Genomic DNA, 25,332 nt, shown 5'->3' with positions numbered 1-25,332 from the left:
TGGAAAATACGCATTTCTTGATTATCAGGAGACTCAAAAGGTTTTTTTCCAGAATGCAACTGAAAATGTTTATATCGGTATATTGTATATTGGTAGCAGCAATAAGAAATCTGGGGGAAGGGGAGCTGTGATGTACAACAAACCTTTGTCTGACCTTGCTAAAATTTGATTCAGCAAAATCAAATATAAAGGTGTTTGAAGTCTGAGAAACTCCCCACGCTGAGGTCTCCAGTTGAGGGTAGAAGCTGTACTACCTCCCACAGCCCCAGAATGCCACTGCCATTGGTCGGGGTCTAACACCACTGGCTCTGCATTCTAAGTAACTCTATCCCATTTGAAAGACTGGAAGCTAAAAGGTAAGTTTTGGTACTTCTCTCTTAGAACAGTTAATAGGATTTTTAATGCTGGAAGTATTTTTAAAGTATTTATTTTATTTTATTGTGCATAATACTGATTCAAAGGCTGCAGATTGAGGAAACTATTTATTTTTCCCTGGATATGTCTTAATTCCTTCCTGTAAGAGTACATAATCTTCATCAAAATATTTGATCTTACAGCTACTGCAGATGCCAATATCATTACAGTGTGTTCCAATATATTGCAAATAAGGGAGGTACAGAGACATGCAAATTCTGCAAGCTCATGCAGATACTATAGTCATAGGAGGGTGGGTTTTTTTTTCAGAGATTACCATTATATTTGCTGGGTTTGTCTATATATGTACAAAATTAAATACTTATCAAGCCCTATATCCTTTAAAAACCTTTTATTTCTAGGCAATGTGAAACAAAAATGATTTTGAATAATGAGTAATCTTTTGCTTAGGCATTGTTCATTCAAAGTAGATATTACACCAGATATGATAATATTACATTTTTGGGTTAATAGATAACATCCTTTATAGCAGTCATTTGGGGTAAATTACATGCAAAAGAAAAGTAAGACCAAAACCAATATTGTCAAAAATAGGCAGCAGAAAATATAAAACCAGAGAAAAATAAGCTCCAGGGTAGTTGTTTATTTCAGAAATTTGTTGCATTTTTAACTTATTTTATTTCATTTCAGTTCAGTTTTTTGTAATGAAGCAGAATACCTTTAGTAATATCGGAAGCTAATACTGAAAGGTGCAATTCAACTAAGTCTTCTCAAACACAAGCCCAAGTGACTCTAGCTTCTCCTAGCAGCAGCTGAAGTCCTATTGAATAAAGCAAACAAGTGAAAAATGACTGCCTTGTTTTGCTGACCATCCCCAGAGGAATTTCATATCCTCATACCTAAATCAGCTTCATAAAGACCTCTTTTCATGAAGCTAAAATTCAGCTTGCTGCTCAGCATTCACATTCAAAAAAAAAAAAGTCTCATGCATTTCTTATACTTCATCTATTTTATGTAGCTATAGTTTAAAAATAAAACATTTAAGTGTGTGTATTATGGCATCACATCAGGAGTACAATTTATTAGACTTATGCACTGCTTATTATCACTGTATAAACTTTTGGTGAAACTAGTGGGAGTTGTAGTTAAATCAAGGTGTAAGTAAGGAATGCTGAATAGAGCCTTGTGTCAGGCATCCTATATGATAATAGTGAATATATCACTTACAAGGAACAGAGAATGCATACACACTAATATTCAAGCCTAGTATGAATTTTCTACTATTTTACTGAAATATGGAACTTTTAGATGGGTGATAATTCTATTTTACAATTCCATTCTCCAAGGAGAACAGGTTACTGTACAAGGCTACTATTTCTCACTACTTTAAAAATGGTGTTGATTGAATAATGAAGGCATGCAGAGAGAGTACTGTCACTTACAGGGCTACGGAGGATACGTACTACTTTTTATTTTGTCCCCCAGATATTTGTGGAAGTGATGGTAGGAATACGCCACAGCATTAAATCATTTAAAATTATATTCTGGCAAAGCAAAACTCAGTAGGTCTTTCCCAAATTGTCTAAAGGTTAGCATGGCCAAAGCAGTCTACAGAATCTCTCAGATCCAGGCAACTTTCATGAAGAAAAACAGAATAAACTATTGAATCATCACTAAAAAATATGAGTTATCCATCAGAAATATTGTTGCATACAATATGTACTGTACTTGATATTAAATTTTCATAGATTTCTTGCAAACAGCAGATTACCCACAATTTATCCATTTTCTTCTCTTTCAGAAAAGGAAGCAAAATGCAGACCTTTGTAAATATTTTTCTGGGATTTTTTATCTTTGAGCCTGTTGGAGCTGCATCTATCACTGATACTGTAATTTATGATTCTGAGTTCTATGATATATCGCTTGGAGAGCTGCCTCGCCCATTTGTCTATGATGAAAATGAGCAGTCTGACCAATTAGAGGTAATCAGAACTTCATGTATTTTATCTTTGCAAAGTGCGCAAATGCAGTGGCTACTGATGTGTTTGTTGGCCATGAAAACATTTATCAGACAAATCTACTCACGTGGTTGCTATTGCCTTTGGTTTAGCAACAGTTTTCTGTGCTAATGACACACTGCAGTTCATTCAGATTTTCCCTGATCTATCAAATGTGTCCGAAATATTTCCTGATTGTTCCTTTTCTGGGGGTAATCTTTGAGAGCAGGTGAAAGGTACTGTGCTCCTTTCAGATGTCCTTGTATTGCCACAAATTCTGGTGGAGATACTCCTTGTGATTCATCCACCTGTCTGGATGATGCACGGAGTCAGCTGAGATAGGACATCCAGCATTCCCCATTCAATAAGGTTATCAAATGCTGTTTCCTGGGGTTATTTCTTATAGTCATAGATATGATCAATACAAGCTTTTCAGGCTATATGTGCTAGTGTTTTCTATTTCTGTTAGGAAAGCAGGCAGAAGGAAGTATAAAAGAAAGGGAAAACACTTGAACTGAAAAACAGGAAAGTAAGAAAGATTACTGAAGAAAAACTGTTGTAATTCTGTTACAGTATGAGATAGTAAGATGTATTGCTGGTATGAGCAAGGGACTCATTTGCTGACTTAAATGTCTCCTTCATCTCCTACATTACTGTATTTCTCTACATTACTAAAAGGCTACATTAATTCTTATCTCACTCTGCTGCTTAGACATGGGCACAACTTTCCTGAAGGTGATATATGCACTGTATGATTCAGGACTGAGTGCAATAGAATTTGAGTGAAAAATAAAACATTTAAATAATAATATGGGGGTTTTGCTGTTGCTCATAATATTTTAGTACTTTTTTTACATAACAGTAAATAATTCATGAAAACATGTTCCTTTGAGTGATTCATGATTGCAGCAGGAGGGACAGGAATTAGTCTTTCATCAAGGTGAGATCAGAGTAGGATAGCAGCCTTGAAAACAAAAGACAGAGACAATTTAAGAACAAATATATCCCAAAACTACAGAACTGAAAAGATAAAAATAATCACAAAGTTTGCACTAAGATCAGAACCTTACAGTTTTGAAGAAATAATTTTTCTCATCTAAGGAGGACTGAGAAGAGCTTTGCTCTAAAGAAATCACTTTGCCTTTGGTCTGCTTCCCTGTGCCGTGCAGAATCAAAGCTCTTTACAGACCCATCGCTTGAGCTTTCTTCCCTGATGTCACCCCCACTTTTAGCCACTGAATACTTTATGCCCTCTCTATTTCACATTGACTAAGAAGTCACAGCTCTTGTCTTTGCTCTTAAAAATGAAGCTTTTATCAGTCCTATAGAAATGGTTTCCCAGAAATGGGAGTGGCTATTTTGTATGTGCCTCACCACAGAGATTTCCTCATTCAAACAATAGATGTTTTAGTAATACATTGAATGGTAGGTAGGGGTCTCCTTTGCTGTGCTCTCTCTGTGTGGTCCTATGACACTGAAGCATGGGGTGGCCCCTTTCCAAGTTTCTGAGTGAAGGATAGAGGTAAGGCAAGGATCCTGTGGCTGTTTTCCAGCTGAAAGGAGATTCAGGATGATCAATACTGCACCCAACAAGAAAAGATAAAAGAGGTCCTGTAACAGGTTGCTTTCCTTAGGGAAGCACAGAATAGACAGAGTCCAAAAAGTCTTTTCATTATGTCTTCCAAACTTCTTTTTGACAGCAGGATTGTCTACCACTACTGAGCTCTTCAGGCAGCCTTAAAATTCATCTGGTGAAGGTAGTCCATCATAGCAGTTGGAAGGAATGTTACTTTGCATATGCATGGACCTCCCTGTGAGACCCTTTTTTCCTAGATGTTTAGCCAAAATCTTTTTTTTTGCTTGCACTCCTCTTACCATGTGCCACCCCAAAGAAACCTAAGCATTCACAATTCCCCTAAACCCAGGAGAGCTCAGAGTGGTCAGGGCTGTAGAAACCAAGCAGCTTTTGTAGACATGCATGTCAGACTTGCAAGTTATCCTTTAGACACTGAATATTATTGATGTCACTCGAGTTTTAAACAGAATACATTTGGTTTCTGGCTCATGGCTATGACTTTCCTCCCTACATTCCTGTTATCATAAAGATGTAAACTACACAAGCGGCTCTATGTGTAAAAGTATGCAAGGTCACTGGTTAGTTTTTATTATGCATAGCTTAAATGATGAGCAATACCACAGAGACCCAGACAAACAGCAGGCCTTCATTAGTTCTAGCCTGTGTACAGTAACTCTTTAGGGCCTGATTTAAGGCCTGCATTTCCTTTTAGAGAACTCTGAATCCTGTCTTTATCCTTTCTGAAATAGTGGAGAAAAAACAAAATAGTATATTCTGTTGTTGCTGTCTTCATTTTAAGATTTTAGTATTCAGTTATGTGCAAATAGAAATCGTTCTTTTTAACATGTTTTTAGACTCAATTGGAGAAATGAATTTTTCCAGGGCTGTGTCCCCAACTGATTTTCAGCAGATCCAGGAGACTGGCTGGTTGTAGGGCTTCAGATGTGTCCAGTGTGTTACTCCTGTGGATCTCAATGACAATTGGGCACCTGCGTAACTTAAGGAACTAAACTAAAGCACCTATGTTAGTATGTCCTTTCCAGAATGTTACCCCTTGGGTACTGTAATCACTCACTCAATGTGTAACCACCAAAATGAGGAAAGACCTAGAGGTAATTAGGGAGTCTTCCCACTCATTCTATCTGGCCAAAATTAGGCAATGCAACCCAAGACCATTCCCCCAGATAAATATGAGTCATTCTCTTGGGATACTTATTGTGGTGGGCTGACCTTGGCTGGCTGCCAGGTGCCCATCAAGCTGCCTTGTCCCCTCATCAGAGAGACAGGGGGAGAAATCAAGTTTAAAATCTCATGAGTCGACATAAAGATGATTTAATGAAGAGAAGCAAAGGTTGTGCACACAAGCAAAGCAAACCAAAAAGTTTTAATCTCTACTTCCCATCAGCAGGCAATGTGAAAAACACTATCCCGGGAAGTAGGGCCCTAGTACACGTAGTGGTTGTTTTGGATGACAAATGCCTAACAAAGCCCACCCCCCACTCCCCTACCCCCAGTCTCATTTCTCTTAGCTTTTGTTGCTAAGCATGATGTCATATGGTATGGAATATCCCTTTCATCAGTTTGGTCAGTTATCATAGCTATATGCCCTCCCAAACTCTTGCCCACCCCAGCCCACCAGCCTTGGGGTGGGAAGGGGGTGTTAGAGAGACAGCCCTGATGCTGTGCAAGCACTGCTCAGCAGCAGCCAAAACACTGGTGTGTTATAAACATCATTCTAGCTACAAACACAAAGTACAGCACTACAGGGGCTGCTATGAGGAAAATTAACTACACTTCAGCCAGACCCAATACACCTGTCTTCCTCAAATAACCTTAGATGGACCTTAGGCACCTATCTCAGGCTTAGTACCAACATTTTAGCTTAATAAAGTTAATCAAGAGTGACTGAGTCCCAGTTCATGATTTCTTTTCAGTTTCTTATACTTTGGAAATATTTTTCCTCGTGAAGTGTCTATGCCAAAAATAAAGTGTATGCATGCATATACACCCACACTTAATTGGCTTGCAAACATTTTTCTGAGAATATTTTATCTTGATAACAGCTGTTCATATTTTTCCACTTGAAATCTGTCTATTTTTGTTGTAGATTTTAGAATAACTTTAAGGTCTGGAAAAGTTACTTAACAATGGAAATCAAATGTTATCTAGCATTGCCTGCTAATATGAGCAGATCTGTTTCATTTCTTGCATTCTTTTCATTGTATTCAATATGTGTACATGGAACATATTTTTTAAGGCAAAAATTTTGCATGGGGAAAATACTTTTAGCTGTGAATTACTTGGGAGAATCGTACTGAATCCTCAGTCAAAGCTATGCATTGTCATGTATTAGTGGGTCAAATCTGGGCTATAAAATCTGTGGTTTCCAAGTTCCCAGGTTATTGAGACATAGAAGACCAAGCTAAAGCTTTGCATCCAAAAGGAAATTCTTACGGAAAAAAGACGTTAAGTAATATATCACTCAAAAATGCAATGTTTATAGAGTCTTTAGAGAGAACAATATAAAGTCTTTCACAGATAATGGCAAAAAAAAAGGCAATGTAAAAGAAAAACCTATTACTGAGGAAGAAATTTCAAGGTCCTAAAGGAGAAAGAGACTGCAAAGGAATGTCAGTGTAGGGTAGTGTACAAGTTCTGTGTTGGATTTCTCTTTTGAAACTGATAGTTAAAATAGTGTGAACATGGGCTGCTGTATTGCCCCTTTTCTTCACAGTAAGTTTCATTACTATTTTAAATGAATTTTTATATCATGGGGGTCCAGATGCCCCAGTGAAGCTCTAGGTCTTCATTGTCCCATGTATTCTGCAAACATATACAAAGACAAATTTCCTTCTTCAAAATCAATCCAATCAAGCCAAACTGTCAAAAGCATTCTTGTGTAAGCTTCTCGCTGTTAAAACAAAAGGCTCAGAGTTTTTCTCTTTTTGAAACTAAAACTTTGGTTGGATGGTGTGTAAGAAAAACAAGTTGTGGAGAGAGATTCCTGCTTTCATCAGCTACTAATGTGTAATAAAACTGTAGTGCAAACTTTTGATCACAGTGTCTAATAAACATAACCAGTCTATTTTCCTTGTAGGAAAAAGCATTTCCAGGTAGGAAAAACTAATTTAGGAAAATAAGAAGTGAAAATATAGGGGCACCAAAAAACCATTTTCATCAATAAGATAGTCTATCAGTTAGGCTGAGAAGCACAGGAGCTGTCCTAGCACTGAATAAGCAGCAAAACAAGGGAGTTGAATACAGATTGTTCTGAGTCTGTCTAGACAGAAGAGGTAAGCTGGAAATTACAGTCCACAAAATAATCAGAAACAAGCACTGTGAAAGCCTAATATTTGATTCTGCATTAGCTTGTTGAATTTGAATCATACTGATAACAGGATATTCAGGTGACTTCACAAAGTTCAGAACCTGAGTCATACACGCACATTCACATATATGTATGTGTGCATCCACACAAAGCATCTCTGCTGTTGCCATAACACACATGAAGATATGAAGATGGGTCTTGTGCAAGAACTCCCTCTTGCCATTCTGCAGACTTGAGAGAGGCTTACACTGCTGTTTCTCTCTGGCAGGTATCTGATTAAATAAAACCTTTCAAAATGGATACATAATGACTTTTCAGGACATGTAATATACATGTTTAACAAACTTATAAATTGGTACAAGTAATGTAGAAGTCAGATAACTACATAGTTGATAAGAGAACTAAATTTACCATTTAAAGCTTTATCCCCAAATAGGCAATTTTCTACATTTTCAGAAAGGCTTTCATTACAGTTCTTTCATTCACTTGGCTGTCCATAACTGATTTCATATGCTTCTGCACAGACATCTTCACAGAAGGTGAACATTTCTGCAAATTAAAAAGTAGTCATGAAATGCCTGAGTGATGTTTCAACTGTCTGCCATATAGCAGCAGCAAATACCAGGCAATGAAAAGGAAGGATTTGAAAACCCCAAGTTCTTGTACAACAGGCCAAGAAGAGCTTGTCTCACCCAGTTAGCTATCTGAAATGTTATAAAGACTATACTGGCTAAGGCAATCTTAAGCACCTAAAACTCTGATACCAGACATGCCATTAGTTACCACTACCTTAGCTGAACAGAGTGGCTACATCCTTCCTCTTGCCTCAGACTGTTAGATTCTTTAAGTAGTTGTTCTGGTCTGAAAACACCTAAATTGGTCCATCTAGGGCTCATTGCTTAAGAGTAACTATCACAATGTTCAAAATTCCTGTGATAGGTGACACCTGATGCCACAGTGAGATTACATAGACCTTTTACAGTAGATGCTTGCTATCTCAATTTCCCTGGTCACTTAAACTTTTTTTTTTTTTTTTTCCCCTCAGACTTCCAGTTTTGTGGCTTCTTTTGGAAATACACATCATCCCTATTGACATGGGGTATGAAACACTGATACAGATTTTTTTAGAAAATTACCCCAAATTGCTAAATTGTACCCATGGCTATATTTTTTTTTCTCTGAAAACTGTCAAGTTAAATAACACATGCATTGAAAAATCTTTTAAGATAAGAATAATTTCAGAGCCAATCAAAGCAGAATCCAGAGCATGGTTTGGTACACAGCTCAGATGGGGGAGTGTTGTGGCTCTGCTCTGAGTCATTTCTATCTTTGCTCATGTTTAGTGATTATCTAATGCATGGGACATTAATAAACCTTTGAAAAAGATCCTAGGTCTCAGTTACTTTCATATTAGGCTACATAATCATGTTTACTTTGGCTTGTTCTCCTCCTGCCATGAGTTTTGCTTCTTTGGATGTATTCTGGCTTTGTTTCAGCATCTCATCCAAACTCTCCTTCGGCACCCATTTGATGATTAACATCTCTTCTGGAACAGAAATTTGGGGGGTACCAGCCTCCTCAGACTAGCAACTTATGCCTCATCTGTCTTGCTTGGATGAGTGGAGAACCAGCAACTTTGTGTTAATGTGTACTGAAATGGAGTAAAACAGTGGTGCAAATTTAGCAGATTGGTTCTTTGAATTACTTAGGTGCAGGAATGCCTCATTCCCTACACAAATAACCTTCAGTGTGAGACAGATAGTTCAATAAATTCTTCAGAACATGCACACCTGTAAAGCCCGTATGAAATTCCTGCCTGAATCCTTAGCCATACAATATGTATCAGACACCTGAATTTGCTAAGTAAACTGTCACTAAGCTTCTTTCCCTGGATTCCTCAGTGCAACCTAATATCTTGTTAAATGTTTAAAGACTTGATGGACTGTCAACCAGTATCAACATAGATATTGTTTTTAATGATTTGTAACACTTTTTGGTGTGTTTTTTTAAAGAAAAAAATAGTATAAGAAATGGTACTGCAGTAATTGTATCTATTTCATAGCAGCATAATCCCTATTGTGATATCAGAGACATCTGGGGATTGAAAATTTACTTTGAATGTTATTTCTCAAGTGGTTTTGGCTCTGGCTTTCTTTACAGGAGGCCTAAGCTTGAACCAACTTTCAATTTCTACTTTTTTAACTTCCACGCCCAACTTAGCTCTTTCTTAATATAAAGGTAAATAGTAGCATGGATAAAATAGCTGCAGCTATTGATCCTGGACATAAAATTCAGACCACAAATTCAAGAAGAAGTAGGAAGGACAAAAAAAATAATGTGCAAAAAAACCCCTTCCATTATTGTAATTGTTCCTTTTATGATATTGGTGTTCCTTATTTTTAGAGCTGTGTAGCAATGCTTCTTGTTATGATGCAGAATGTCACTCCTGGTGGCAGGACTACCTGTGCCCCTGTCCTCAGCACTTTCTTCTTTGCACCAGATTCATGTCCTGGACCTCTCACTAAATGATTGCTAATCGATCTTACACTGACAGGACATTTCTATATAGCATAACAGTCTGCACTATGAAGAAAAACTTAAACTATCAGAAATTTCTCTAGTTGTGAGATACAGCAGCTTGCAAGCACTACATCAGTATCACTGCAGACAATAAACTTGTTCTGGATTGGATCAAATCAGATGACATGTCTTTCCATTGCAAGCTGTAGAAATGAGAGGAAGAGCAGATCTGACACCAGGATTTGGCCCTGATGTCTGGTAAAAAATATGGTTTTTTTGGTCTATATTGCCTCCTTTACAGCCAAAGGAAGATGGACAGGCACCTCAGTGAGCTGAATCTCAACGTATGTGTGCTGAACTTCCCTCAGGAGGTGATTCTTTCTCCACTGTCTGCACAAGGAGTGTAAGGAGACTAAATGACTAAACAGGACCTCAAATTCAATGACATAGTGAATCCTGTCCTTTTTGTTCATGTTTCTAACACTGTTTGGTTGTACTTCAGATTCAAAGCAATCGCAGTGTATTTAGGAAAAGCCAGGCTGGTGAACTGGGCAAAATCATGTTCAGCTCCAGGGGTGCCTGGTCTGCCTGGACTGCATGAGGAAATACGGTTGGAACCCTGAACCCTCCCTTTACAGTGAGCACTGGAATTGCAGCTGAGGCAGCTCCTCAGTACAGGTCTGAGGGTTGGCAATGTTTCGTAGACACTCTGGTCAGCTGGGTGATCTCCAGCTTTGCCTGGCTGTGTATGTCTACTTTGTGGCTTGGATCAGCAGCAGCTCCTGTGGAAATCTCCATTAAACAGCTGGGACAAGTTTTCAGTCCTTCTGTGCTTTATAACAGTGCAAAAAGCCCTATTCTGGTTTCTAAAACTGGCGTATTTCTCTTTGAAATCTTATGTCCTGCAAAACTTCAGCACTGTTTCAAAGAAAAGCATCTGCTGTAGGCTAAGTTAGATATCACATAGCCCTCAAAGCAGAGTGTTAGAAATAAAATCTGTAATTTCAGATACAGCACTGGAATGAGACTTTGACTTCATTTGTACTCATGCAAATCCAGATTAGCTCCATTTACATTGAATTTCTTCATTCTCAGACAACATTAGTAAGTAAAATCTCTGCAGCTATGCTGTGCAGCATAAATGTTTTTACTCAGTTAAAATCAGATGCGACATAGATAGATCTGCTTTTGGACAAGAAGATTTAGGATATTCTGTGGTCAAGGTGGTAAAAAGACTACTCCTTTTTCTAAGACTTATTAAAAGAACCTCAGGGCCTACCCGTATTTTCCAAGGCAGAAGCCACAATTTCTAGAAAACTGGGTTAGAACTCTAGAGCTCTCTAACTTAATGTTAAGGTTGGTCTGACTGAAGTATGAATGGAAAGTTATGCGTGTATGTGTGTGTAAGACCTGGCAGAAACAACAAAATAACTTAAAAATTTTAGAAGGCTTAAAGGATTAAAAGAATGGCCTGCATTGATAATGAAGGACACTGCACCCAACTGCATCACTTCCAGAACACTGTTCCCAGCAGCAAAACTGAGGAATGTGTTCTTTATGCCAAAATCAAAGGTCCTGCACCCCGGTAATATCACAGCACAGATGACTTCTCAGTGAAGACTCTTCACCCTACCACCAGCAGACAGCAAACACCGTTGTGGAATACAATATATACCATTCATTTCCATGTTAGTCATCATTAAATCACATTCTCAATGAGGAAAAAGAGGCAATGGGCAGCAACCTGGTGTATGACTAACGGATATTGTAGTATCCAAGACTGCAAAAAAGACTGCCCCATAAGAGCCGGTGAATCTTAAAGGAGATAAAAACCTGTCCAAAGCTTAGTTTTCAATGCTTGTCAAGAAGAACCCGAGTCACTAAAATGACTCAGTAGCTTCTGTCCCTTGTGTTCTGTGTTGGACACAGGTGATCCTGGCCAGACCACTTGCACATACACTTTTAGGTATGTTGAAGTATGTGGGTAGACATGTGCAAATTATTAAAATCCGAGAGAATGAATGTGAGTAGGTAAAATCAGTTTACTTAGAAATGTTGTAAACAAGTATCACCTTCTCCTTCCCCAAGATGTCACTGAGTTTTATTATACTATTTTCTCCACAGAACTTATGTATGTAGCATATGACAACTTATCTGAGGTGCATAATTGGCAATCTAAGTAGTTATTGCATTAACATGCAATGGCTCACAGATCTATTTATCTTCAAGATAAAACAATAGGAGGAAAGAAGACCTTAAATTCAAAATTCAAGAAGAAACAAGCATGAGCCACTTTTGGAAAGGAAAACAAACCAAAAACCTCTACCATAATTAGACATTTTCTTGTAAGTCTTTTGTAGTTTCAGAACAGCTGTGGGGGAAAGTAGTTCCTTTTGATGGGTCAGTGTGCGGTACAACTGTCCCTTCAAGTTTAAAATATCTCCTTTTAAGTTCTGAAATTTGATTGTGTTGTTAAGTATATTTTTTGCAGTAAAAGAAACACTGAAACAGGACACACTTCTTATTATCTTGTGCATTTAAACTTATTACATGTAATATATCAACTTTTATCCTAAACGATGTAGATGTAAAACAATAGACAAAACATCTGCCAATGGAATTACACCACCTCAGAAAATCAATGTGGCAACTAATGGTTTCCAGCCTTGCCGTTCACCTCTTTAAATCTATTTATTTTCTGTATTTTATTACTTTGCACAAATTATGTGGGTCCATAATTCTCATATAGGTTACTCGTACATTTCTATTCTGTTCCATCCCTACTGACTCCTACCCACAGATACTCTTTCACCTTTCTTTTTCTTTTCACAGCTTGGGCTCCTGAGCTGTTTCTAACCTTAAAAACTTTTTAATTGCTTCACCTCCTTTTCAGCCAATGATGAGAGATAGATACCTAAAGATCCCATCCTAAAAGAAGCCTCTGTGGTCAGTAGCTGGAACTGCTTTTCCGAACTTCCACCTGCTGACTGTGAAAGGATGCTAGCATAGACTAAATGTCTAGCCTATGAATGACAGAAGTTATGAGTTAACTTTTACCAACTGCATTTTATTGCTTATTGATACGTTCAGATTCCTGTGCTCCCTGGTCTGAAAGTGCCCATAATTGGCTATCTACATTAAGCATTTTCATTTGTAAATGTAGTCACATTGAATAAATATAGGATGGGGAAAAAATAGATGCTCTGCAATCTTAGGAAAGATACTGCTCTCCTTTGGCATGTTCTGTGGCTAATATTCTGCACTGGTATTCTCCAAATTTCTTGATTATTTCCAAAGACAGAATAGGGTAACTATTATCCACACAGTTAGATGGCTAGAGGTAGGTGATGCGATTCCCTTTCAGTGTTTTCTTATGCCATGTATTAAATCTGTCTTGCAAGGCTGATTATGATTTGAAGATTTGCAACTATTGGCAAAAATAAACATGCTTTATTATATTTCTCTACAATATTCTTCCTGCTTTAAGATTTTTCATAAAGAATATTACTTAGAGCAGCAAAGGAAATACAATCCCACCCCCAGCCCCCCTAAAAAACTATGGAAAATAATACCATGAAGTGATATAGAATCATTTATGTTTCAATTTTTTTAGTAAAGTACATGTTGCCAAAAATAAACAAACCTCTGGAAGATGAAGGATCATTCTGTACAGTACATAGTCCAAGAAACATCTTTGTCTTGTTACAATCTTGCATGATTTATCAGATTGACAGAAAGCTGCATGGATCGGATGACCAATAATGAGAAACAGACTTTTACCTTTAGGTTACTGGTTCCAGTCCAACCTACATACAGCAAGCAAATATTGCTCATGCTCTGGGTCTGGTATGTAATACACATATATCAGTGAACTCCTACTCCTGTACCAGTGTAAAAATGGCAACATCATTAAATTCAGTGTAATAATCCATATTTTTTATGATAGTCATATGCAGGAGACTGAATCCAAGGAGACAATGCTAACTCCTTGGACCTGTTACTCTAGAACCCAGATTTAGCACATTGGCAAGGAAATTATGGGGAGGCTTTCAATTGTGCACCTCCAAAAGTAGATAACCTCCTATAAAAAGAGAGAGATAACAGTCTAGAAACAGAATTATCATAAGTTAATACCTCTGCTTTGATACCAAACATCTACAGTGATTCATCAGTTAAGAACTGAGAAAGCATAAAGGAAATCAGAAATTCCAAGCTAACAAGTTCCATAAAGTATGCCTTCAAATATTCAGAGAAGTGGCAGTCAGGGTAGATGACCCAAATCCCATGGGAAGTGAAAAGAACATTATCTTAGGTCTGAAGCCTGTTTACAAACTGTACCTTGAAAATGCCTTTCTCCAGAACATTATTTTCAGTAGAACTGCCAGAAAATATGCATATAAAGCTGTTAATAGGTCTCAGAACCTCTAGATTTTGTTCCAAACTTCAGGACAGGGACTCTTATCTGATTTCCACAAAAGTGGTGAAGAAGTAGAGAGCATGTGCAAGCACTTTAGTGCAGGACTACCCTGGGTCAATAAAAGCCTGGAATGCATCTCTCCCTCTAGGCTTCCTCCATTCGGAGAACATCTGTCCCATTTCCTTTGTTCCCAAAGTCTTCTTTTGATTTGTCCCCAAGTCCATTCCTGGTTAAGCTGTCTTACTGTCAGTGCTGCAGATGGGAACATTGTGTATTTGCACAAAGCAACAAGGTACATCCTTACCCTTCCTTACACCAACAGGTTACTCAGTCACAGTTCAGCTGAAGTTCATTTTGCTCATCTGATCACCCTGCATTTTACAAAGTTATGATCTTAGCAACTGTATCAGGGAATTTTTATCCATAAACCCTACTTAGCAATACTATCTATGACTTACAACTAAAGAATATACAAAGAACCTGAAGTGTGCTCAGTCAAAATCTGAGTCTGTGAGATTCAGAGTGTTTCCTGGTTTCTCATTGTTTCCATATTCTCTGTCTTTAGTAAAACTAATTGACACAAAATGTTTGAATCTATGGCCTTTATATATCTTAAACCAAACTTTTTCTCTGCAAAAAGTAGATTTTAGACGGTTATTTAGATGTTCTTAGGCAACCCAGGATCATAACATTTAATACTCCTAGTAATGTTATATAGTTACACTGAAAGATCCAGTGAGTCTACTATGAAATGTAAAGTGTTTTCTTCCACAATTGTGGTAAATATATAGACACATATGAAATTATATAGGTATTTCACACAAAAATATTTAAAATCTATTCTATCTGGGAATAAAAAGACAAAAATAACTCTACTTGCTGAATATTATACAGTTAAGCTAAGAGATTCAAACAGGGATCAGAATATAGCAAAAATTTTGCTCGTGCTTGGCATGCTTACCTCAGGTGTGTTAGTTCCTTTAACTTGTATAGTCGACATAGAAAACCTAATTCAAAAAATCCTAACCACCTGTTTGGTCTGAACTCCGTCTACTTTTACCAATCTTTTACAACTAGAAATTATGAGCACGAGTGTGAGTGATTTTGACAACAAGTTCTCCATGGAGACAGCAAAACCAGCAGTAGCTGGGGGATGATCTCAAATAAGAGACTTAACTGGTCAAGTACAAAACTCAGGATTTCATAGTTTTATGGTGGTGATGTGCTAGGAGGCTGCAGTGGAGGCAAATCTTTATTAAAGCATAACTTTAAGCTTCAGTACCTTTGCACTTGGGATAAAGTGCCAAAGTTCCTATTTTTGTTCATGCCTTAGATACAGGCTAAGGAGTGTTAACTGCAGCACAGGGGTGCAGCACCCATGGGGTGGGTGTATTACCTAATTTTTAAACAGTACCTCAGATGTGCAAAGTCCTATAAGGACACTAATTCATTGTCTGTGACTTAAAAAACAAAAAGTGCATTTTCAAAGGAAGCCTTGGTGTGGTCAAACAATATTATTACACATGGGGAAATCAAGATACAGTGGTAAAGTAACTTGCAAAGGTCACACAAGAATGGATTCTCAGTATCTGGGTGATAACAGTAAACCACTCTGCCTCTTTGCAAACATAGGCTCCTCTGCAACAAGCCTCACAAATCTGCAATACTCTTTCTAGGAGGGGTGATATAATGCAAGAAAATTGCTACATCTTCATTTTTATCCTGAAGTTCTTATACAGTAAAATCAACAGAATGCATCTTTAGAATTAAAGTTAACACAATGAAATTTACGGGTTTGACTAATTATGTTGAGTGGAGAAAAAAAAATGAGGTTTCTATTTCCATGAAAAGGTCTGCCAAATTTTATATGATTTTTGTATATAAAGATTTAATCTAAAATGTTTTATTTATATTCTTAATTTTCTTACTACATAATGCAGCTGCTGATGACTGAAGCTAACCAGAGGCTTCTGATATTCAGATTCAGAAAAAAAAAAATGACAAAAACACTGTCTATATATTAGCAAGTAGTATATGAACTTAGAGTTCAGAATTCTTAGGTAATAAGATTTTTAAGGCATGTTACTGTTCTCAAAATAAAGCCTGCATAGCTATATTTGATTTGGATTTATACTGGCACAATTTACAATTTTATGGTAATATGACTTATACCTTTCTGATGCTTCACAGCAAATTTTCCTTTGTAACACCAAATATATAAATTTTTTATCTCAAAACTAATTTAGCTTTAGATAAGTAACACCAAATATATCATTTTTTATTACAAAACTAATTTAGCTTTAAATAAATGTGGAAAACTCATTTTGTTAGTACATGTTCTTGCTAATGAAGTATATGCATAAGTGCATACATTTAAAACATGGAGACAAAAAATGAGTAAGTATGTTGGAGTTCTATGAATTGTTGACACATCATCAGAATTCATTATAGCTGCCGGATAAAATGCAGCTCAAGCAATAAACCTTAGAACATACGTGACCTCTAGTGGGAGAATATGAGTAACTGGAAGATGAACAGCTGCCAGTGGAAGTAAACAGTAACATTTCCTGTTCCATCTTAATTTTCCCTAGACAGAGATTTGGACAGCACTACCTTCTATAATTCAAGAGAGTTATTCTTCTGCACCATTGACAGAAGAACTTGAGGAGGAAGCATCAACGCCAAAATTAATTGATGGGTTTTCAGCACAGGGGTCTGGGGTTCTTGGGCCCCAAACTCAAGACGGTTAGTAGGAAAGAGAAATGAGTTTTGCATGTGTAGCTTTGCTTTTGAGTGAACCCACTTTATTTGCTTATGAATGTCTACCTCTATTACTGAAGAGGAGGTGTATTTCTGTACCTCTCTTACTGAAAAGAGGTGTAGTATACCTATCTTGAAAGCTCTGAAGTCAGATAGGTACCTAGTTAAAACATTTCCACACTATTTCACTATGAAAATAACTGTGCCAATGAAGATTTTTTTTGAAATAAAATTTTATTTAACACTTAAGACACTTACAACTTAAAAATTTGCTAATGGTTGGCAAATGCCACCAGTACTTTTTTATTAACTTCAATTTCAATATCATCACCAAATAACTTTATATTATAATGATTTGTTACATGGTTTTTATAAATGTGTTCATACAAAATATAATTTAATTGTTGAAGAATTTTTGACCGTGAAAATTAGAAACTGTGAAACTTAGGAAATGGGCTATTTAGAAATTTTAGGCAAAGCTGATTTTCTATCCTTCTGACTAGCTATAGTGAAATAAGAGCTTTCTGCATCTCACAAGGGATTTAAGATTGTAAAACACAATCTGTCCCTCTCCCATACAAACATTGTGATGCTAATAACTGGCATTTGTCAGTAGCTACTCTAAACTTGCAATTGAAGTTCGTTAGAGTTATCCACTGCTGTGATGGGCCTTAGTGTTTTATGGTGAACAACGTACAACAACAGGAAAATCCTACTCTTTACTATGCCTAACACTATAATGAGTGTCACAGAAGACAAATGAAATGAGCGGGGAGAGGGGGGAAGAGTTCATGCTTCCAAAATTGTGTGTTTAGTGAAGTTAATCATTCCTAGTCTTGTTTTTATACATATTACTAGTCAGCCTTGACCAAGCAAAAAAATATACACCCGTCAAGACAAAAAAAGTAAAATGGAAATTAGAATTTCCCAGGAGCATTATGAAAAAAAAATACAATTTTCTTCATTTTTGAAAGCTGCAGGATATTACAAAACATTTCACATAAATATTACATATCATGAATCCTGTATCTGTCAACATTTTTGAGCACTGAATGCAAATCAACTTGTGCATCAACTAAAGAATGCATGGGAGGGTCAAGGTGGTAACATATCAAGCCAGATCTTTTTTGTGTCTTTATTTCTTTTTAGCAACATATTTTCCTGCCAGATGTTGCTGCTGTTCTTGGCTTGGTACTGGATAGAAGACTACAAGGCTCAGGAACATCAAGCCAAGTTCATTTTTCTTGTTGATATCTTTTGAATCCTTCCCCATACATCTTTCCTTTTTCAGTCTACACCAGCCATAGGTGACAAATACCACTCCTCCAAGGTCAAAAAATAAGACAGAAGGGGAAACTCTCTTCCTGTACTATGTTGTAATAGTTCAAAAAAACGTCAGCCACCCTAACCTCTACGTTCCTTTAGGTCTAGGTTTCCTGGAATGGTACAAGATGTGACAATTTATTTTTTCCCTGTCTCAGGCTTGCTCCCTGTAGCTAATTTAAACTGTTCTGTGAAGGAACTTAGGGAAAGTATTAAAAGAGTCTTACCTCTCCAGAAGTGTTTTTCCTGGATGTCTAAGTAGAGATTCTCAAATAGAGTAGTCTAGTCACTGATTCTTTAATCTTGCCTCAGAATACACGACCTGTATAGCCTGCCCTTCAGTTAGATAATGCTGCCTGTTGGTATTTGACACAAGACTGAGAAGGCAAATCTTCCATGTAGCCATAACTTAACTGTAGAAAAAATTAATCTGCAAGAAAAACATTTTCATATCATTATTTATGCTACTATTCTATAAAGTAACCAGAACAAATGACCAGACATCTGTTACAATGAGGAGGAAAACATGAAACAGAAAAGTATTTCTATAAGATTAAAAACTGAGAAACAGATATGCTGATTTATATCCCTAATCAAAGAAAAGTTGTATCAAAAATTCAATACACATAGCAACTAACAACTTTTCGTACTGAAAATTACATTCAGAAAAAACAGTCAGTGTCACAATTCTCACCAAATTTGAACAGTACCATCAAAATAAACTTTTGCATGCATGGTATTCATGCTGTTCTATGGCTGAGATGAAATGGCCTGATTTTTCATTTTAATGAACTTCTGGTGGTAACCAAATGTTTTGTTAACATGGTCTCCAAGTTACCTTAACTCAGACTGATAGAGAAATTTTTCAGGATGCTGAATTTCTGAATCAGAAAACATAATTAAACAACGTGCAAAAGAAATTGGGGTTCTTTGCCATAGCTCTGTGGGAAAATATCAATTTCCTTTTAAATTATTCAGAAGTACTATCTACAAAACTGAACTTGGGAACTAATACAAGTTTCAGTCATCAGCTGTTATTTCTCCATCGAGATGAAAGTGCACACTTGACAGCTTAGGGGAAATTGATCTTTTGTTGGCTGCTGTCACCTAATATTCTATTGTTATAGACCGAGAAACACTGTATTAGAACAACTTAAATGGCCTTTTATCTGGCACAGGCAGGAAAAAAAAAAAACTACTTTTAAGCAGAATTTAATCACTTGCTGCAATTATACGATGTGTTGATCAAAAAAGAATGGGGGTGAACTTTATCATCGATAAAATCTTATAATTATGTGCTTAGGTGAGCATTTCATTGTAGTAATTGACTTTTTTTTTAGAACAAACTATTTTCTTTTAAATTCTTTGATAGGTCTTCCCACTTGCCTTTTGTGTACATGCCTAGGGACCACAGTCTACTGTGATGACCACGAGCTTGATGCTGTTCCACCATTGCCTAAAAGAACAACGTATTTCTACTCACGCTACAACAGAATCAGGAAGATCAAGAGAAATGACTTTGCTAACTTAAGTATGGAAAGCAGTGTTGTTACAATTAGCTTTAATTTCTATTATTTCTGGCTCACAGTAATCTAAGACATATTGATTCTTTTTATATAATGCTTGATGATGGTAGGGTTATACACATAAATGCACATATGGAAAAGTGGTTTGCTGCTTTTGAACATAAAGGTCAGTACTTCAAATGCATATTCTCTATTACAAAGTTCATCTGTCTTTCTGCTGTTACTTATAATCAGTTTTAGAAAGGTAGAAAAACCCGAAACCTCATAGAACATTTGTAGTGTATTAGAAAGTACTGTTTTCCTAAACAAGACCGTTTCAAAGGTACACATGCTTTCAAATATTTGCAAAGTATCTATGTGAAAATAATTTTACCTTTAAATTTTACCTGTAAACTTTACCTTTAAAGTATATGTTCATTGGTTTACTCCAGAATTACCTAGGAAAACTTCAGTAAATGAAAACTGCTACTCCAAAACCATTTGTGGCCTAAAGCTGGCCAAAATTGGTGACCTGGGGAATTTATATTTTCACATTTCCTACTTAAAAGTCTTAAAGATATGTGATTTTTCAGGAAGTACTAAGCCTACCCTGTTTAGGGATAGGGTTTGTTATACACTTACCACTTGGAATATCAAGCCAAATTTTTTTTTGTTTTTTTTAGACCTAACTTTGCGTAACTAATGTTTGCTGATTTCATTATGAGATGTGTGAAATCAGTGCCAAAAAAGGCTACTACAGTAATTCAGGGGAATGCAAAGATCGTTTCATGAAAGAAAACTATAAGGGTTTGGCTTGCCCAAACCAACATGAAGGTTTGGAAGGAACACAATTGGTATATATAAAAAGGGGGAATAAACAATAAGAACAGAGAAAATGTATTAGGCCAAAATATACTGTTAGAATAAAAATAAAATAATCATAAAAGAAAATAATCATTAACAACATTCTGGGTGGAAAATAGAAGTTGGCTGCAGAATAATACATTTAAAATTAATGCACGTTAATGCACTGATATTTAGACATCATTCTCTTTTGACAAAAGCAAATTTCATTTTCTTTCTTTTTTTAATTGGAAAAAGTGTTTCAGTGTATTTTAGAAAAAAAAAAATATCAAACTTCATTCATTAAGAAAAAGTTGAAAATAGATATGTGGAACAAGGTGGTAGAGAATATGTTTATTTCCCTTTGAATGTTATGTTTCCAAAAGATAAACCATTTAAAGGATTCCCAGAACACACAGACATTTAAAAACTATTAACTTCAAAAAAAGTTCACTTGTAATGTAGATAACCCATTTACCTTTTTCTTTTTCAAAACTTTCAGGAAATGCATTCTTACATGCTTGTTCTTATTTCTCTGCCAGACGATTTAAGGAGGATTGATTTGACTGCAAACTTTATATCAGAGATCCATGATGATGCCTTCCAGAGATTGCCTCAACTTAAGGAGCTGGTCCTCCGTGACAATAGGATAAGGAAACTCCCTGAGTTACCATCTACCTTAACATTCATCGATGTCAGTAAGAACAGGCTTGGTCGTAAAGGAATACGTAATGAGGCATTTAAAGTAAGTCTGGGCGTGATGGGAAAATCTTTTCTTCCTGTCTCCAAAGGATGCACTCAGAAGAGCAGCCTTAGTGTCCCTCTACAGTAGTAAAACTTTTAAGACTATAGGCACCATGACTGTGCTGGCTACTTGGTAATATGTAAAGATGGAGCAAGACGTATGAGTCCTACCTACTGGATTTGAGAACCCTTTTTATTCTTCTTGACAAAGATCCACACAAAAGATGCGATGGCACACTATGTTTGTATCTATGATCCAACCATCCACGTGCCTAGCAGGGCTCCAGAAAGCAGCTTGATGTTCCCTTAAAACAAGAAGGGAAGAGGGAAGGCCAAAGCTATGGATGATGCTGCTTCAGACTTACTCTACCATATATCTACATGGGAATTTGCTAGAGTATTCACTAAATGTATACACTTCCTTTCCACCTTGAAAAGCAGGAAAATTGGAACCTCTGAGTTTCCAAAAGTCCTCCCGTGAGAATTTTGGTGGAGAGAGGTAGCCATGTACTCCTCCTAACTGCATGTGAAATTTGAAGTCATTATGGGATATAGGATACAGCTAGCTTCATATGTTAGACCTGGCTCAGATTGACTTTTAAATTGCATCTAAGAAGATAGTTGTAACCAGCCATCTCCAAATTCCCCCTTAGGAAGACAGGTTCTTAAGGAAGCAAGCAACAGCAGTAACTGAATCAGATATTTTTTCCCATTCTTTCACCTTTCAACCTAAGGCAGGTGTTGGGAATGGGAATGATAAGCAAAACTCAGTCCCCCAGATTGAGACTCTGACCTAGCACTCTTTTCTTCAGCACTCTTCTGATTTTAGCCATGAAGGACTCTCAGCCTTTATTTTCCATATTTGCCAAGAACCTTCACTCTGATATCTCAGAGTTCTGTCAGTGGGAATTAAACTAGAACACTGAATGCAAAGTATTTAGATTCTATGATAACTTGTGTGTGTGAAAAGGGGACAAAATTTAAAGTATTCTGCTGAGCCTTATTGACCTAGTCAAGTGTATATCCTGCTATTGTTATAATGATCAGATGAAGCTCCTTCTTCCACTGAGTCAAGGAAAAAAAAAACATTTACCTTTTCAAATGAAATGCTGAATTTATTTTTAGCTCAGGCTTTTCTTATGCATTTATAATTTGCTTCAGTACCAAGACAATTCTGCAAAATTGAGTAAGTCTGTCAAAAAAGCAAAGAAACAGACAGAATAGGAAGCCTTTGTGCATAATGACTGGGAAAGGCAGTATTTTCCATTTTTGTAAAAGATGTAATTTCACAGAACAAATTATATAAATTATTAAGTCTCTAGACTTGGCATTTTCTTTCCTTTCTTTTTAAAGTAAACACCTAATTTTTAACAGCAACTGTTCTCAGCCTATGCAAATAAAAGTTCATGAGTGTCTTTGAATTTCTGCCTTTTCAACCATATCATGCTGAAATAAAATGTGCTAGTATTCATCAGTGCTTATTGCAGTGATAGATTACAGACTTACTTGCTAGAGAATTTCAGAAATGTCTATCATTTTCCCTGCCTTTCCCATTCATCCTTTAGGATCTGCATGAACTGCAGCATCTTTACATCACTGACAATAACTTGGATCACATTCCATTGCCACTCCCTGAAAGTCTGCAAGCTCTTCATCTTCAGGTAGGCTACAAAAGTAATGGTTTTATGTGTCATGTTCACATAGTAAGTAAAACTGGACAGGGTAACTATTGTCTTGTTTTGTTTCTTCTGCTTATCCAAAAGTGTACTTACTTGACTAAACAGACTATTGTAAACACACAATTAACTAGTGAATGCAGTATTTGAGCAAAGTAAAATCTAGCTCAGCTAAACATTAGTTATTAGAATTTGTAGTACAATATTTTTCAAACATAAAACCCTAGATTTAATGTTAGTACAGATTAAAGCTATGTTCACAGCTGTCAAGAACAAAATTAGTCTTAGAGACTTCAGAGGCAGAAATCCCTCACATTGCTCATACAAATCTTCTAAAAGGAATAATTTTAGATACACAAAGAGAGTTGCTTTACATATTGGTTGCATTTATACCCAGTGCACTTCGTTCTCTCAATAAAGGTTATTCCCAGTTGCTAGTATTTTTTCAGCCAGACTTTTCCATTTGACTACATTGGAACATCCCATCCATCATCTTTCTGTAATCCTTTCTTTTTGTTTTTGTTTGCTTTTACCTAAACCTTTGTTTCTGAATTCTTCCTTTTAACCTTTTCCGACTCTGCTTCTTTCCCTTTATCTCCTCTAGTACCAATGCCCAGTTTTGATTATCAGAAGATGTTATTTATTATACAATACAGCAAAAAGCCTTTGAATAAATAACCTGATGTACCATATATATTTTGACGTCTATCTTTCCATAAATAAATCTATAGAAATGTTCTGCCTGCTAGCAGACTATTTTTTTACCTGACCATGCCTTTAAATTAAATATGCAGTGCTATGTGCTACAGACCAAAGCTAGCAAGCTGGGCTTTTTTCCACATCAATTTCTGACTAGCAAAGGAATGGAGAAGGGAAAAACTTTCAGACAGCTAGCTCTCATTTCAGGAGATGACCTTTTTAGTCTCAATTTCCAGACAATATTGTATTCTAGCAACTCATTGTTGAAAATGCTTCACTTCAAGAAGATAAGCTCAGTGAAGATAAGGTATATAAGAGGAATTTAAATCAAAGAAATAAAACCTAAAGCATTTGATTTTCCCTGTATATGTACAGATGTGGGTTAAACTAATGTGAGAGGGCCTGGGGGAAAGAAATTTATCACAGATCAAGCTGTAGATTTGTTCCTTTGTAGGTTGAGGCATATCAAGCTGTCAGGATGATAATTATGGTTCTATGATTTTTGGACTGGCCTATACTGGTTCCAATTTGCGTTAATAAGGCTTTTCATTATGATCCCAGAAATGAAAATGCTCTATACTTCTGCTAGGCCCCTCTTGCAAAGCCTGTCTGTGCTACATGGTTTGAGCTACTTAGTTTTGCAGCTCTGCACTGGTCAAGAAATGTTTTCCCTGCTTGGAAGATTTCTTTGTTGATGACATGCAGCAACAATCTGGTCCCTTGGGTTCAAGCAAGTATCTCTCTAGGCACTGAAAATACATCCATAAATTGTTCTTTAAAGGGTAAAAAATTACTTTCAGGCAACTATTTTGATAGTACTTTTTTTCCCCCCCTTTCTTTCTTAGAATAATAACATTCGAGAGATGCATGAAGACACATTCTGCAAAATGAAAGATTTTACTTACGTACGTAGGGCTCTTGAAGACATCAGACTGGATGGTAATCCCATCAACCTGAGCAAAACACCTTATGCATACATGTGTCTACCCCGTTTGCCAGTTGGTAACCTCATCTAAGCTTTGACAGAAGCCAATACTGTCCTACGCTGTGAGAATCCTGAAAGACAAAATATTAACTTGCTGCTACACTAAGCAAGATGCATTTTTTCAAATCTCATTAATTTTGGAAATATTTCTATTATAATGAAATCAATTATTGAGATATAAAGAATAATATGAAATGCTAAAAGACAGCTCCATTATCTACCCAACTGTAAGATGTATAGCAATATCAAGAAAAATATTTTACTATAAACACTGTATTGAAAGCCATAAGTTCAATGTAAATGCAAAATTTTCTACGAAATTATTCAGATCAAAAGTATGAATTCTAAAGTTCAATGATTTTATATGTTAAAATCTAACTATAGTATAATAAATAAAGAAATAAAAATAAAATGTGTGTCAAATTTAGTATTTATCCCCTTTTCATTTAATTAATATATTTTTCTCTTAGAGACACATCCATTTTTCTAATTCTTTCCTTAAAGGTCTCTTCATCTGGCGAAATGTTCTAAAGCAATGTTCCAAACACATGGGTTTTTTTAGAAAACAGAATATTTCCTTGAAT

General features: G+C 36.3%; 1 protein-coding gene across 1 annotated transcript; it reads left to right on the top strand.

The window, feature by feature from the left end:
- The first annotated feature begins 232 nt into the window (after positions 1-232).
- EPYC (epiphycan) lies at positions 233-25,108 on the top strand. Its single transcript, XM_005446300.3, has 7 exons — positions 233-356; positions 2,177-2,357; positions 16,805-16,958; positions 19,669-19,827; positions 21,187-21,389; positions 22,954-23,049; positions 24,609-25,108. The coding sequence occupies exons 2-7, from the start codon at positions 2,190-2,192 to the stop codon at positions 24,777-24,779; spliced, it is 951 nt and encodes a 316-aa protein (XP_005446357.1). The 5' UTR covers positions 233-356; positions 2,177-2,189; the 3' UTR covers positions 24,780-25,108.
- The last annotated feature ends 224 nt before the right edge of the window (positions 25,109-25,332 follow it).

Source organism: Falco cherrug, chromosome 5, assembly GCF_023634085.1.
Source record: "Falco cherrug isolate bFalChe1 chromosome 5, bFalChe1.pri, whole genome shotgun sequence".
Classification (NCBI taxonomy): domain Eukaryota; kingdom Metazoa; phylum Chordata; class Aves; order Falconiformes; family Falconidae; genus Falco; species Falco cherrug.
Note: the sequence above shows the minus strand (reverse complement) of the source record. Positions and strands in the feature narration are given on the sequence as shown.